We start from the raw sequence: 15,735 nt of genomic DNA on the forward strand, positions 1-15,735 counted from the left end.
GATATTCTAGTAGCAGGTCTGACATACACATACACATAAGACAAGAACATTATGTTATATTTATCTTACATTCGCACCTTTTGAATGCTTTAAATCATGGGAATTTAACTAAAATTTGGTTCCTTAAAAAAATTCTAGCTTACAAAGACCCAGATAAGCAAGGCTGACTGACTGGTGACAACAATCACCTTTTAATCGTTAAAGATTAGTTATAAATAAGACAGCAATTTTGAGTGATTATGTTTTGTTTCACACCAGTGCTTCACTGTACCACTTTTGACAAACCGCCTTTTTGACTCTGAACAGATGAGACACTTGTTTTGAACTTAACAATCTGAAATAAATGCATACTTCTTTGTTCGTCTTTAAACATTTTCCTTGTTAACTTTTTATCAGAGTGGGTAAATGAAATCTAAAAAAAAAAAAAATCAATAAATGCCTGTGAAATCGCTTTCCGTTCTTGATGAGGCACGTTCAGGTAAATAATTTACATGAATCCATGCAGGCTACAGAAGCTGCACTGGTTCATGTTTTAAAAAATTGGTGTTGTTAAAGTATAGCTCGTTTTTCATACCTTAATTGGTTCAGCTATAGTATTTTTCGAGCCTTTGGGTTTGATCCTCTGATATACTTTGCTGGGTCTGCATTTGGACCACAGTCTGCTAGTTGATGACTTCAAGTAGCTTTGCCATGAATTAAATTATGCTTACACATTTACACACACACTGTCCACCTGTCAGCGGATTACATTACGTATGTGTCTAGTGAAATATTTTATTTTGCGACCACTGGAAGTGCAGCGAAATTCCACATAAAAAAGCTTCCAGTTCAGGCCTTGTGGACTGGACATGCATGCCAGTAATCTCCTAATGAATGGCTGCAGAATGCTGATAACTTGGCTCATGCATTTTGGAAGTTGGCACAAAAACGTGGACTGGTTAAGGGTCCTTGAGGATCCTGCAATGGGAACTTCTGCTACGTAAGATGCAGAAAAGAATATCAAGTGGAAATGAAATGATCAGACACAAGCCTGAGATTGCTTCAACTTCGACACTTCTAAGAATTATTCTGGCAGCTTGAGGAGCGCTCTCAAGGGATGCTTTAAGTACCCTGGAAGAGCTGTCTGGAAAATTCAGCTCCAGTGTGCTTCAAAAGAAAGTCAGTGGACTGTGTAACTTATTTAGCTTTACACTGCCAATTGTTAACTGATGAAGTGTTTGTTTCCAAAACGTGTTAAATGCCAAATTGTCACTTTGTGAGTTTATTAGTGGAACTGAATGTTTATGGGTCACCACATCCAGTGGGGTCCAAAAGTTTGAGAGCACTTGTGAAAATGCTTCTATTTGCATTCTTTTCTTATTGAATACAACAATATTCATTACAAATTATATTACTGATAATAACTTGAGTGAAAAGTAGAACCTTTGAAATATTTACATGAATTTCAGAGTTTCTTAGTATTATAATATACGTCCACTTTTTGCTTTAATGACAGTGTGCACTCAGTGGCATGGACTCCACAAGTTTGTGTAAAACCTGATGATCCATTTTAAATCAAATCCATCAGAGTGTCGTCTGAACACATGCTTCCGTAGAAGAGATTAGACATGAGGAAAATCTGACCTTTTCTAAAAAGCAGTTAAGATGATCAATATCACACATTTGCTTACATTTAAACATTTAAATTTCAGATTTTCAGTGTGGTCTCAGACTTTTGGACCCCACTGTATATGTACGAATTATGGAGAATCAGATATGATTACAAGCTAACAGGCTCGTTTAAGAAGTTTCTTTGCAAAACGCAAAGAAAAATGTGATTAGATCCAGGCAGAATGGAAGCCATACACACTACAAACCAACTTCATCAGCGAAAAACTACATCTGTCTTCGTTTAAAACATTTATTGTTTTACTTACGTAGGCCAGAGAGCTGTATCTTCACATGCAACTGTAACTTAACATGCAAACACCTAAACATGCAAACACTGAATTGAATGTAAATCTTTTTAATCTACTTGACTACTTTTTTTATACATTGACAGCATTGTTTACTATCCTGTATCTAAATCGATCATTTTATTCAATAAGTAATGTTTTTTTTTTTTCATTTTTTATACAAGATGCTGTAATTTTATGAACTGATAGAAGTTTGGAAAAATGCATGTCCATGTATTGAACTCGTGATTTGAAATAGACATGTGCGATTAAAAGTGCAGGGAGTGAGAGCGAAGTAACAGGTCATGTGATATGCCTTGTAGCGAAGGATTCTGGGAAATGTGTTTACAGACTGGGTTGATGTGACCAAACTTATTTCGATAACTTACTATTCAGTATTTATTTTCATGTTTAAATTTATTGTTCAAAAATCAAATACATAATCCAGTGGAATTCTGTTATTTCTGATGGATATATTCTTTTGTTTGCATATAAAAATGCAAAAGCGTGAATTCAGGTATACTGGGACATCGGGTAAACAGTTTAACTTATCAGCATTTTTTTTCCTGCCTGAAAAGTGAAAGTCAAAATTCTGTTCATATTATATTCTAGAAAAGAGTGCTTTTGAACCCTGTTATTGTTTCTACTGCCTTGAGAAATGAATAATAGAATGTTACTTAAGCCAGCATCTTAATATAGAGTCAGTTTAGAGAAGATTTTAGAAGTTCTGTTACTGATTTGATAGATTGATGCCATAAGTAAGTGTGCTACAAATAAAATAACATTTTAAATGTGTCGCTGAGGATAAAAGTAAAGACGTAAGCCAATGAACACGTGTTTGAAATGATCAAATTTGTCATTAATACTGGGTTTCATTCAATCTTGACAAAAGAGTAAGCCGTGCTTCTTTCGAATAAAATACAAACATTTTTTATTGACATGTAGATACTCAAGACCTTGATGATTTCAGAAAAGTATCATGTATTGGGAAATTTTGTTTTATTAACGGCAAAAAAGCTGAAAAAGTTTGAAATTCAAGAACTGTCCCAATATATTTGAATTCACCATATATTTATATGTGTTCATACACATGCCTCTGCCTAAATACATTGTAAAAATATTAAATATTTGTACGAGCTGCCTAATTTAAACGATTTTTCTAAAAATCTAACTTTTGGAATGAAACCAGGCTTCACTTCACTGCAAGTAATGCTTGTAATTTTCCACACAGATTTTCCTCAGATTGCTGCTCCTGCTCATAAGAAAACCATCAGAAAAAAAGGTTGCTTCAGAACCCGGCCCACCAGCAGGCTTTGAATATTCCAGGAGCAGGACCCTAGTGAAGCAGTGATCTGATTCTTCTTCCCACTCTGTTAAATTAGAAGTGGCCCAGCTGGCTGTCTTTATTTCTCTCAGTGCATCTGATGTTGACGGGATAATTTTTCCCAATCACCTCTGAGACCGCAGAAGTGTGACAACTGGATGCAACACTGACAAATATTGTATGAATGGCCCTGACTATTGGCTGACCTTCCACTTTTAGGCTATTAGAAAACTGGTGGGGAAAGCAATGGAGAACAATTCTGGCAGAAAGCCAATACCATTTCCACTGCCCATATTTTCTCAACATAATGATAGCCGGACTGGCCCTTTCCCCTCAACTACTCATCTCTCACAGCTAATCATGACTTCGCTACTCCTCCAAAAGGCCACCATTTCTCTTACGGTCAACTCAAAATGACATTCTCTGAGCCGTAACGATTTTATAAATCACTCCTAACAATTTTCCAGTTCTTCGTCAATACACACTTTTAGATATTGGCTGTACGGTACTCAATTCACTGCAGATCACCGGATGCTTCGCATGAGGTTTCTCTATGGTGATAACTTTGGGTCTTTCGGTGGGCGAAGATCACCCAATACACGCTGAAAATGTATCCCATCTACAGCAGTGGTGAACATCCATACTAAAATTTATATAAAAGTACACTTTCCAGTGCTGACCTCGAGCCTGGCACGGGATATCCATGCTTTTCTCCACTTCTCCCATCATCTTCCTCCTGGGCTCGGCTGTGAAGTAGGGAGCCTCTGCCAAAAGCAAAGAAACAGTAAGCACAAACAAAACCACACAGTTGTCACCCTATGCTCTATGTAGAACCCTACAACAGAGGTTCTCCCTTTCAGTAGAGGTTCCAAGTAGAGCTGTAAACTATTCAAAGACCATCTGATGAGCACTTTCTTTCTGACAATGTAGGGCTTTAAGAATGGATTTTACTGGTATATTTAATATTTCTATATTTCTATATCTGTATATTTATATTCATTAAAATTACGTATCCATCTTCTTATTAAATACAAAAAACAAAGAAAGTATGCATCTTAAATGTACTGGTGCTTTGTCTTTGAGGTTTTAATGCCTATTTATGGGGCTTCAAGGAAAAATCCTCACAGCAGCCATCTGTACAGTCTTTCCGAACCGAAGACTATACTGTTACTTCGAGGTGCTCTTCCACAAGTCATTATTAAAGGGATCATCTTTTGGACACTTTGCTCCAAAAAATTATTTGTGATGTTAAAACTAAAAAACAAACAAACAAAAAACCTATAGTGGCAACCAGTGGATTTGATGCAGATCATGTTCAATAAAATGTAATATGCATGTAGTTTACATTTTCCAACAGGAACTTACGGTTCTCTAGATAGATAGATAGATAGATAGATAGATAGATAGACAACTTTATTCATCCCAGAGAGAAATTCACCTATTACAGCAGCACAGAGCATTAGAAAGTATATTAAAAGTAATTTAACTTTCATAAATGAAATAAAATAAGAATAAATATATAAAAATATATTATAAATATATAATAATATATAGTATATAAAAAAGAACACAGTGTAAGAGTTTGATGTGGTAGTGCAGTGCAGTGTAAACATTGTAGATATAAGCAGCAGACTTGAGTGGATTTAAAGTGGCAATGCAGTGCAAACAGTGTAAACAATGTGAACATTGTAAACAGCGATAAAATGAATATACAGTATAGTATAGAGTGAATATGAATATGAGTTATATAAGTGGCAATGCATATTGGATATGAATAGTGGATGGTAGTAAAGTTCAACTATCGTACAATGAGCATATCTTAAGAAAAGCTTATCTTAAGAACTTAAGCTTAAGCTTATCCTCTATAGGAATATAATACACTGTAGTAGGTTATAGATATATAACCTACTACATATCATGTTCTATGTAATATATCTATAATATATAGATATATTATAGATATATAAGATAGAACATGATATGTAATAGCCATGTAGTAAGCATACAGTATATAGTTAGTATGAAGCCGTTGGGCATTCGGCTGTGTTTTAAGTCGGTTTTAAAATACAAAAAAATCCTAGGCGAATGTTGAGGCAGTTCAGTTTGTGGAGTGAAAGTCACAGAAATGATTAAACAGCAAGCTTCCTTTTAAATGAATGCACTCCAGCTGCTACTCCAAACCATGTCTCTGGTATCCCAACATATGGTTACTAAGCTCTGCTATATTCTGTAAGCTTTGCCACTCCGATGTTAATTAGATCTAAATCTCTGCGGAAATAAAAATCAAATGTTCTTCCCTTTTTGTTCCTTTCAGGTTCTTTGAGTCTTTCGGAATCCTAATGGATATCTAGCCCTAGAGGACTGCTGCTTTTGTAAAGTGTTAAGCTTAGGGGACAGTCTTTCTGAGTGCATTCCTGCTGTGAATGTCACTTGCTCTGACGGCAGAGTGCTGAAGTGGAATTTTACATCTATAAGTAGATGAATAAATGCATATTTAGGGATCTTGCATCTTGCATGACAACCATGCAAACAGCCACTGAGCACCAGACTTATGAGGGATGTCACACTGACAGGCCACATTCATCATCTCGTGCCACCTCAATCTCCATGACTCACCCTCCTTCTTTATATGCATACGTATAGAACTTCTGACGATACGCACACCTCTTTCCAGGTACGCTCACACAAGGATAATGAAGTGTGCTAACTCTTTCATATGAAACTGTATAGATGAAGTTCAGTAAGTACTGTAGGTAAAGTATCAGCAATTCACCAAATAGAGCAACGGCTGTCATAGATCTAAAAGGCTGTAATTTTAAGGTGGCCTAGTTGATTTCCTGTTTAAAAGCTCTTAACAGCTTTAAATTCATACACACGCTGACATCGAGCTGATTCATTCTTTTTTTCTGCACTTTTGTGCAATACTTTATTATAAAGGACGCTTAAGTCGTAAAACAGCACTACAGTCAGGAAATACTCAAAGAAATTACAAGCAAGGGCTCCCAAGTGGTGCAACAGAAAAGAGCTCTCCCTCACGTTGAGAGATCAGGAGTTCAAATCCTAACGATGCCATAGTCATCCAAGAGAGCAAAACTGGCTGTAAAAGGGAGGGGCAGCATCACTCTTTTTCCCCTGTCAATCACAGTGACGCTAGCCAATTATGCACATCTGTGAGCTCATGTATGTGGAAGAAGGTAGATAGTGCTTTACTCCGAGTGTGTTAAGCTGCCATGCAGTTTGAAAAGATGCAGAAGAAGCACTTGTTTGCCCCACCCTCCTCGGTTGGTAGCTGTTGTGTGATAGCGGAAAATTAGCTAGTGGGTGGGATTTGGCAAAATGACCAAATTGGGGAGATAATGGGCCATAAAAAAATGACATGCAAGTCGCTAATTCTCAGCAGGGTTAGAATTTCTCTGCTTAGGGTTAGAATTTCATATTAGCAAGACCAGGTGGAAAAAAAAATGATGTTATACCTATAATAGAGAGGAAAGCTCTGGCCTCGACTGGCTTGACGCTGCTGTCAAGCAGGGAGGCCTCACACACGTACAGTCCCATGTCTGCAGTGGTGGGATTAACGATGGTCAGGCGGCGACCGAAAGAGCCCACGCCACTGGCCACCTCCACACCGTTCCTCCTCCACACCAAACTCAGCTTGTCCACAGGCCTAGAGAGAGAAAAACAGAGAGGAATGGAAACTACAGTAAGAGGTAATGTAAGAGAGTGAGACAGAAAGAAGCAGTGGTAAAAACCCAACCAACAACAAATGGCCATTAAGAGGCTATAGATCTCTCAAATCTTCTGAGATGTATACATTCTACTTAAAAGTAAGCTTGTCAGATTGGAGTTGAAAAAGTTCATACTTTTAAGAGGTTATAATACGAAGACATGTTCAAGCTGCCTGTATGAGATTTAATGGGCTAGGAATGGCTTGTTCTGAGAGTGTGTTGCTCACCTAAAGCAAATGGGCTAGGATGGACATGAAGGCCAGAGCGTTGCTCTAATGCTTTACTCACCGTGCATTAGCGACACACTCCAGCGTGGCCTCGCTCACCCCTGCCACTACTGTTGTATTCCTTGGGGGGATCACTATTACTGGGGCTACTGGGTCCGCAGGAGCCTCCCAATCTATCAGTGGGCAGAGACAAAGATGAGGAGAGGTTGGTGAGGAAGCAACTCGAAAGCTTTCTGCACTTATAGGCCATTAGTTTTTAAAATAGACTCTACCCCCAGTGGTATTAATTCTGTAAGTTTTATAACTCTACAAATAGTATTTCACACAGCACACCCGGCTTTAACACATCTTAGGTAATAAAAGGAATTCCACAATGCAGAGCTGAGAAAAGGAACAAATCTCTTTAAAGCCAAGCCACCACATGTTGACTATACTGCTGTGTCACAGTAACCTGCCCCAGAGCCCAAGCTGATGAGCTGTTCCATATCCGCCCTGCTCAGGAGAGAATGTTTTGAATAATTGGTCTCTTGGCACTGGTCCTGCGCCATGGTTCAAAAGGCTCGGGCCCTCTACCTACTCGTTTGACTTTTAGACCAAATCACTCTTTCATGAAAATATGCTTTTTACATTTTCAATACAAGCCGAGTCAATCTGTATTCTAATTGCGCAAATTAGACTGACTCTTTAAATCAAATTCATTCTTGCAGCAGGGAAATTGGAGAACAACTAAAATACTGAAATCGTACAGACATAAGGGCTTGTTTCTTATAGAGTAGAATCTAGCCTTTGATGTTGACTTTGACTAACCGTGTAATGAAAGTAAAGAAGCATGTGAAAGTTTGCACACCCTTACTTTAAAATGACAAAATGAGATGTTCTACCATCACAAGAAACACAGTCAGAAAGTGTATGTTACAAGTCTAGTTATTGTATACCCACCCTCTGATTTTACAACTGACTTCAACAGTTTTTGGATCGCCTTAGTTGTAATGTTCACTCATTTTCCCCCAACATATCAGATTGCCAGATTGCTTAGCCATCTGTCTTCAAATCAATCCAAGAGCTTACTATTATATTAAGGTCTGAAGATTCAGGGGGTCAAGGCACAACTTTCACTTTACTCCTTTAAAACCATTTTTCTGTTGATTTTGCCTTATGTTTTGGGTTGTTGTCCTGAATACACCCACATTTCATTTTTAACTTCTTGATTGATGGCAAAAGGCTTTACTCTAAAATCTGTTGATATTGGACTGTGTTAATTTTACCTTCTACTTTCTGCAGAGCTCCAGTACAACACAATTCTGTTACAGAGCCCAACTGATTTGTTGGTGTGTTTCTCAGCATATGCCAAGTGAGCTGACTTTTTTTTTTTTTTAACATTTTAGACATGCACAATCTGTGCTTCACTCTCTAATAATTATGACAACTTTTTGGTCTTTTTGGTCTTTGCTCATTGGCAGTGTATGGTGGCCCAATGAGCAAATCTTAATGCAATAATCTTGATGCAAATCAGAAAACACAACAGCAAAAGTAAAAAAAAAAACACATCAACATTAACTCAAAATGGAAAGGCTAGGTCCTAGAATATCATATGCATGCTGCCAATCAGTTATAGCACAAGTGAGTCTGAGAGAAAAACAGAAACAGAGAGCTTGAGGATATTTACATTAAGGGATATTATGTGTCTAAACTTTAATCTAATGATGCTTTTATTCATTACTTACTTTTTTATTACTTTTTATCAAGCACATTTATATTTTAGAAATGCTCTCAACTTTACTTGGCATTAATATGAGTATGTGAACGTTGAAAGAAGAAGGAATTACTCCTCTCTAAAATAGCATAAGAAATAATCTAACTAGATAACCAAATGAAAAAGTGTCATTCTTTTTCCTTGTGATAGTTATATGCCATGGCCAATCAGCAACGAGCATGTGATGGTAGGATTTTCCTCCTTTTTTCTCCCCAATTTGGTCTTGCCAGTTCCAACCCACTAACTAACTAAGACATGCATTTTCTTCGAACTGTTGCTCATGCTGCATCACAGAGCAGCGTAACATGTGTAGGAAAGTGCTACCTACCCTCTTCTGCATACAGGAGCTGACAGATGCCTGTGATTGGCTAGTTTTGCTCTGATTGACAGGGGAGAGACATTACTTTCATCCCTTCCACTCAGAGAGCACGGCTAATTTTGCTCTCTTAACTCTGAATTATGGTATTTGCTGTTGGTAATGGTGTCTATAAAAACTTCAGTAAACTTTTATACCCTTCTCCAGATTTATGAAATACCATTATTTTCTGTTTTAAGTCTTCTAAAAGCTGTATTCCTGGTCCGCTTGTACAATTCTTGACTGCTCACAAACAAGACTTAAAACATGTTAATTAAACATGTTAATGAGGCATATTTACATTCAATCCATCTAATAAGACCAGGCCAAAATGGATGCAGGCATTTGAGCTCACTAATAAACATAAGCGCTCACATAGACTGAATTGCTGTAATATTTAGGCCATGTTGTAATAAAACACTGCTAAATGTATGTATTTAGAGGCATGTTTTATTTTATCACCCAGAAACCATGGGGGATGCAAACTCTTGCACTCGGCTGTAACTGAGCTGAAGCTTTTTCCTCTTTTAATTGATTAACACCAGGCACTAGCATCTTAATCTTTAAGTGCTCAACCCAGAAAGCATCCAAACTTAAAAAAGCACACAAAAGATAACAAGACAAACTGCAATTGATTGCGTTAGACAGAAATATAAGATACAGACCTGCAGGTTGTGTTAAAGCCATAAGGCATTTAAGGCCATATTTTGTTAAATCTGATCACATTAAAAAAGGTGTTAACAGGTAGGAAATGAGGCTCATTGCTGGTAACCTTTTCATCTGTAACTATATTTAAAATACCATATTTTACAGCCTGTGGTGCAATAAGGAACAGAATGTACCTGACCTGTCACGAATCCCCTCGGAGTATGGTGCTTTAGTAACTATGGTGCTTTAGCCTGTGCTCTTATTGCGACAATCTTTATTTTCACTTCCTGGTCCTGTCTCTGCCCCTTGTGATGTCATTATGCGTGTCGTCCTATTTGCACCCACCTGTTACCTGTTTAGTTCCTAATTAGTTTGTCTATTTAGTGTTTTTTGTGTCTTGAGACATTTCATGCATGTGTGTTTCCCGTGGTTCCTATGTTCCTGTGGCTCCTTTGCTCCCGTTTCCCAGCTTTCCTAGCACCGTAGTTTAGTGTTTTTTGGTTTTGACCCTTGTCCCTGTTTCCTGTTATTGATTATGGATGTTGCCTTTCTGGTGCTGCCTGCTGTTTCTTTGACCCATGCTACGGATGGTGAAGATGATTTCTGGTTTGCCCGTAATAAATGCCACGTTGAGTTCATGCACTTGCATCGTGCTTTATCTGCTTCTACAAACACGTTACAGGACCAACATCAAATGACATTCACAGTTTTCTGGTAGGTTCCATCACTGGGAGCCTTATGACAAACAATTATTTCTTGATTTTGGAAATTAAGCAGGGACTGAGTAGACATCATGGCTCTAGCAATGTTTGTTAGAGTTGTACAATTGGTCTCAGCTATCAACCTTTTAGTAATAGTTATAATAACCAAACTAATAATTCCACAAAAGCTTTAGAAAACCTTCAGCATATTCCTTTGTACTCGTGTACATATGTTGATTAATGAAAATAAGCCATAAATGACCAAGTGCGCTCACAGTACAGCTGATTTGCATTTAGTGACGCCCACAAAACTCCATAAAAGGCAAAGCTCACAGAGCTGAAAATGACAAAACGACGATTAAAAGGTGAAGGAGAGCCTCCGAAAAGCGGAGTGTGCGTAGACACATTTATTTGTGTTAATTTATGGATTTGTTTTCAATTTCTTTCTTTTAATTCATTAAGATGAAATGAATGGATTTTACATTTAACAAAAAAATGATCTGTGTGTGCAATTTAAATCAATAAGTGATTTAAACTTGTCAGCGTATTCCATAAATAAAATTAGCAGTAACTCAGGGCAATTGTATGATGCTGATCAGTCAAGGTTTACATTAATGAGTCCCCTTATACGTAAATTTATGCAAACTCAGGAGCTCTCATAGGATACATTTTTCATGACTAACACATTTCTTATGTAAATAATTTACCAATATATCAATTCATGTCCAGCCTACACCTATTCAAACATCACTCTGCTCTTCTTCCGCACTATCAGACGTGAACACTACACTATGTTACACGCTTAAATACCTCAATTATGTCAAAGAAAATGTTAAAAATGAGGACATGGCCATTTTTGTTTTCTTAAAGGGTCAAGAAATCTATTTCCACGTGATATTGACTACATGAGTAAGTTTTTCCTCGAACAAGCAAAAACAAGTCTAAATTATCGCAAGGAAAAACACAAGGGACACTAAAATGGTAAACTCATATCAGCTCGGTGTTAGAAATCCTTGATATTAGCATAGTGCTTGCAGGGTTAGGCATCATGGAACTGCTTCAAGTTCTAGACTACTGACAGAATACTCACAGGATTAATGGCTGGGATTAAACATTTCACAGTGCAAAAATGTTATGAACAGAAAACCGAAGCCAGAGAGAAAAGATGTTTTTGTATTTATTTATTTATGAATGTCACACTTATAAAGCCTAAGCCTCCTGTGCGTCAGGATGGCACAAACAGTCCAGGTCTGAGTGCCTGGGCTTCCTTCTGTCCCCACATGTGGACACAACAACTTTGTGCATGACACATAGGTATTATTAGATGTCTGGTGCCTGCTCCTATTGAGAAGAAACAGTGTGCTCTGCCATACTGGGCAGGAGGGCTCTCACATATGTGGCAGCTTGGAGTTTTTTCTTGCCTCGCCTCAGCGCCTCTGTTTTTATTGCCTATGCCTTCTGAAAGAGAGTCACGAGGGATCTGTTGAACAGCGGTCTCTCCCAAGCTCTGTGATCTCAGGCTATGTCAGAAGGCATCAGATACAGCTTCTTTAAGCTTGCTCTGAAGAAAAAAAAACAAAAAAACAGATACAACCTTATCTTCAAAGGCTGTGTTTTTTTCTCCCAAAGTCTCCTGACTAGGCTGTTTTGTTTTTTTTTTTCATTTACAATATTTTCCTAAAATATAATGGCTCATGAATATTAAGCTAGATCATCTCTCTCTCTCTCTCTGAGCTTGTTTATTTATTTATTTTTTGTAAGTATTGTTGTGAAATAATTGGATTAAGTGCATTTGTGCGCTTCCAAAACCACATTTGCATGGCTTCAACAGTGGGTCAACCTTCTGCATTGTGAGTAATGACTTGATCTCTCTTGAACCGTCCTTCTCACTTTCTTAACGGTTCTGCACCAGGCTGCACAAGAACGTGGCTGTTTACTTTGGGTGTGGAAAAAATATGCAAGAATATCTGCCCTAATCCTCGAGTCTGTCTCTGGCGAACAATCAATATGGAGACAATTTCTCTGTGTGGCGCGCCCTGCTGCCAATAGAGCCAGATTAGTCACACATTAATTATTCGAGTGTACAAAAAGCTTTGGAGTAAAACACAGCATGCATGTGGTGCTGGTGGGGGCACCAAGGGAACAAGCAATATCAGTCAAGTGCATTTTAATCAGGTTTCTCTGAAAATAAGTTTAATAATTAGCATGGCCATGAAGGGCAGACGTGAACAACTACAAGATCCTACATTCTGTTTATCGCTAGAGTCTAAAGTAAATAGCACAATAACATTTTAAAGAATGAACCATGAGAAGGATAAGTGTATCTTCACTCTCAGAAATAAAGCTTCCAAACTGTATTTTCCTTTGCTGCCATGGTACCATTAAGGGTACATCTTTTCTACCTTTAGTATGTAGTATCTTTCACCTACAAAGTGAATATAGTGGACATTTAAAGAAAATTTAAGAGACATAATTGGACCAGTGATATACAGCACTCTGCATCAGGCTTAGGAACATGTAAAGCAAAGATGGCTTTAAAAATAATGCAAGTAAATGTTCTATAAAGAGCAGAAAACAGTAATGAAAGAAACAGTCGATATTTGGCATGACAACCCCTTTTGTCTTTAAAAATGCATCAGGACTCTCATGTACATTTTGTGCAGTTTTAAAAGGAAATTGGCTGGTAATGTTTTCTAACAATCTTCAACCATCTTTTTTCGAGTAATCCCTGACAGCCAGCATTGATTTTTTTTTTTTTTGTCTGAAAAGTGGTCTATTATGTAATACGTTACCTTTAACATTTAATTCTGGTTGGGAAAGTAATGTTTTAGACATCTAAAATGTTTTACTGATCCAATAATGGAGAAGGTGCCTAAGAGAGTTGCATAATTCTAGCATCTAATTAAAGGTACACTACCAGCACATTCCCAGTATTAAAGGTATAAAAGATGTCCCCATGATGGTACCACCCCAACGACAAGGAAAAATTCCTGGTTTGGTACCTTTAGTTCTAAAAGTTTTTCTTGTCTTTGATTTTTTAAAAAGTTTGGATTCTAAAAAAAAAGTCTTACCATGTGATCCACGATTCCTCTTGCTTACTGTCCGGCAGCAGAGGCAAAGAAAAAGAAAAGAAAAAAAAAAAGACAAATACCAGCCAATACAGTGAGTATGTTTGAAATAAAAATGACTACATTATATAAGTGGTATAATTTTTGCCAATAAATATTGTTAATAAATTGAAAACTACTGCAGTCTAGAAATATCAGATCTAGATTAAAAAAATAAACACACCCACACACACAGACACACACACGAGGCTTTACGTAACCCGGTGACATGTGTCATTCTCTTCCACACAAGACTGCTATCTGGAAAGAAAATATCCTATCAAAGTTGGACTGGCTTGTAGTGGCACATTTTGGCTCGACAGCCACCGGAGGTTGGCAGGAATTTGCGAGGCAGTAAATTGAAACAGAAGGGCCTTAAATTGCAAAGCTGTCCTTGTTTATTTCCCTCCTAAATCACTGCTGTGGCCTTAATTTAGACAGCACCTAATGAATTCACGTGAAGCGTGAAAAGGTGATCTGATAACACTTTTAAGTGGAAAAACGAAACAAACAGCAGAACAGCTGCCAGACTGCGTTCAAAAAAAGACAACAGGCATTAAAGCTATGAAAAATGCAATACTTTAGGGACGAGGGAGCTTCAAGGAGCAAGGTTCAGTCGGAGAAAAACCTGGCCAGATGAGCCTGAAATTAAGCGCCGTACAGAACAGAGGAAAAAATGTTGCTGTGGGAGAGATGTGTGTGTGTTTACAGATAATGCCTGGACGACAAATATGTGTCAGTTGCTGCTTGGAGGGTTTGGGTTAAACACTAGGATTATGTGGAGCTGTGTTTGGCTGGTGGTACGGTTTAATTCCGTGGCTGCGGCCAGTCAGTAGTCCGTTATTCCACTAGGACCAGTGATTAGAGGGCTGTTAACTGCCAGGCTACTGAGCAAGTGGGACTGCTGGAAGGATTACTGTATGGAACAACATGCTGATTAACAAAAACAATCATTGATAGAAAAGGATTGAAGTAAAAACTGGCTGACCAAAATAAAAAAAACAAGAAATTTGATTTGATAAAGTCATATATCACCATGTTATGTCCTTCAGCATTTATCATTTATACCACAAAGTTGCCAATAACATAGAAGGTGCTTATGGAGAAGAGCAGAAATAATTTTAAAAAAGTCAATTAAAAAGTAAATTATTTTGTAGAATTATTTGAGTTGTTTTTGTTAATGCTGTGAGGTTTTAGAATTTAAGAATTTAATTGTTTGCTCTGTTATATAATCAGTGACTGCTAAAAGAAAGAACAAGGTGATAAATGATGAACACTGTACTGTCTTAATCAAATTATCTATGAACACTGTCAAATCAAACGATTAGTTATGACCTGTTTTTGAATTTACTTGCATTTTCATTGACTTTTTGTTTTTTTTTTTTTTTGATTTTTTAACAATTAACTTTTGGTACTTTCACACCTCATGGCTGTCCCTGTTCAGTGGTTGTTTTTTTAGTTTGTTCCATTTTTCATGTGCCAATATTTTGATTTTTTGGCATGCAACAGCCGCAAATGAGGAGGCTGGAAAGAGTGTTCTGACAACTCTCCTGTCCTAAAAGACAGCAATTTTGTGACAGCTGGTGAGATTGTTGATTGCGAGCAGAATTCTGCCTTTCCATCAAGCTGTACTCTCGTGCTTGTCATGTGTTGGCTTGGCAAATAGAGATGGCGCTGTGGCCATTTCAGATGCTGTCACTGGTGCTGAGGGGGCCCTGTCCCTGCAGACTTGCGTCACTTGTTGTGCCAGGTGATGGGACTGGCAGAGGCGCTCCACTGGGCTTTCTCTTGTCGGCAGGCCCTGGGGGCAGAGGTTGGTGCTCAGCTCCTGTTTAGAGACACGCCACATAAATGCATGTGAACAGCGCTGGTGGCCCAGATTCCCATGCATGTCTGTGGAGGTTACAGCGGGACGCTGGGGCTGATCCGTATTCATTGTCTGTTCCTCTCTATCAGTTAGG

The 15,735-nt window shown here is 37.9% G+C and overlaps 1 protein-coding gene across 4 annotated transcripts in view; it reads right to left on the bottom strand.

Annotated features, from left to right (window-relative positions):
* The window catches only part of sdk1a (sidekick cell adhesion molecule 1a), a 227,557-nt gene that overhangs the window by 67,215 nt on the left and 144,607 nt on the right, over nt 1-15,735 (bottom strand). For 2 of the 4 annotated variants that reach the window (XM_053228272.1, XM_053228271.1), the window contains exons 6-9: nt 13,739-13,765; nt 7,272-7,383; nt 6,732-6,922; nt 3,939-4,022 (exon numbers count right to left, since the gene is read on the bottom strand). In XM_053228272.1, the coding sequence (XP_053084247.1) occupies nt 3,939-4,022; nt 6,732-6,922; nt 7,272-7,383; nt 13,739-13,765 (414 nt within the window). The remainder of the gene's footprint in view (nt 1-3,938; nt 4,023-6,731; nt 6,923-7,271; nt 7,384-13,738; nt 13,766-15,735) is intronic. The other 2 variants (XM_026929549.3, XM_053228273.1) reach the window with 1 other exon arrangement.

This window comes from Pangasianodon hypophthalmus, chromosome 23, assembly GCF_027358585.1.
Source record: "Pangasianodon hypophthalmus isolate fPanHyp1 chromosome 23, fPanHyp1.pri, whole genome shotgun sequence".
Classification (NCBI taxonomy): Eukaryota; Metazoa; Chordata; class Actinopteri; order Siluriformes; family Pangasiidae; genus Pangasianodon; species Pangasianodon hypophthalmus.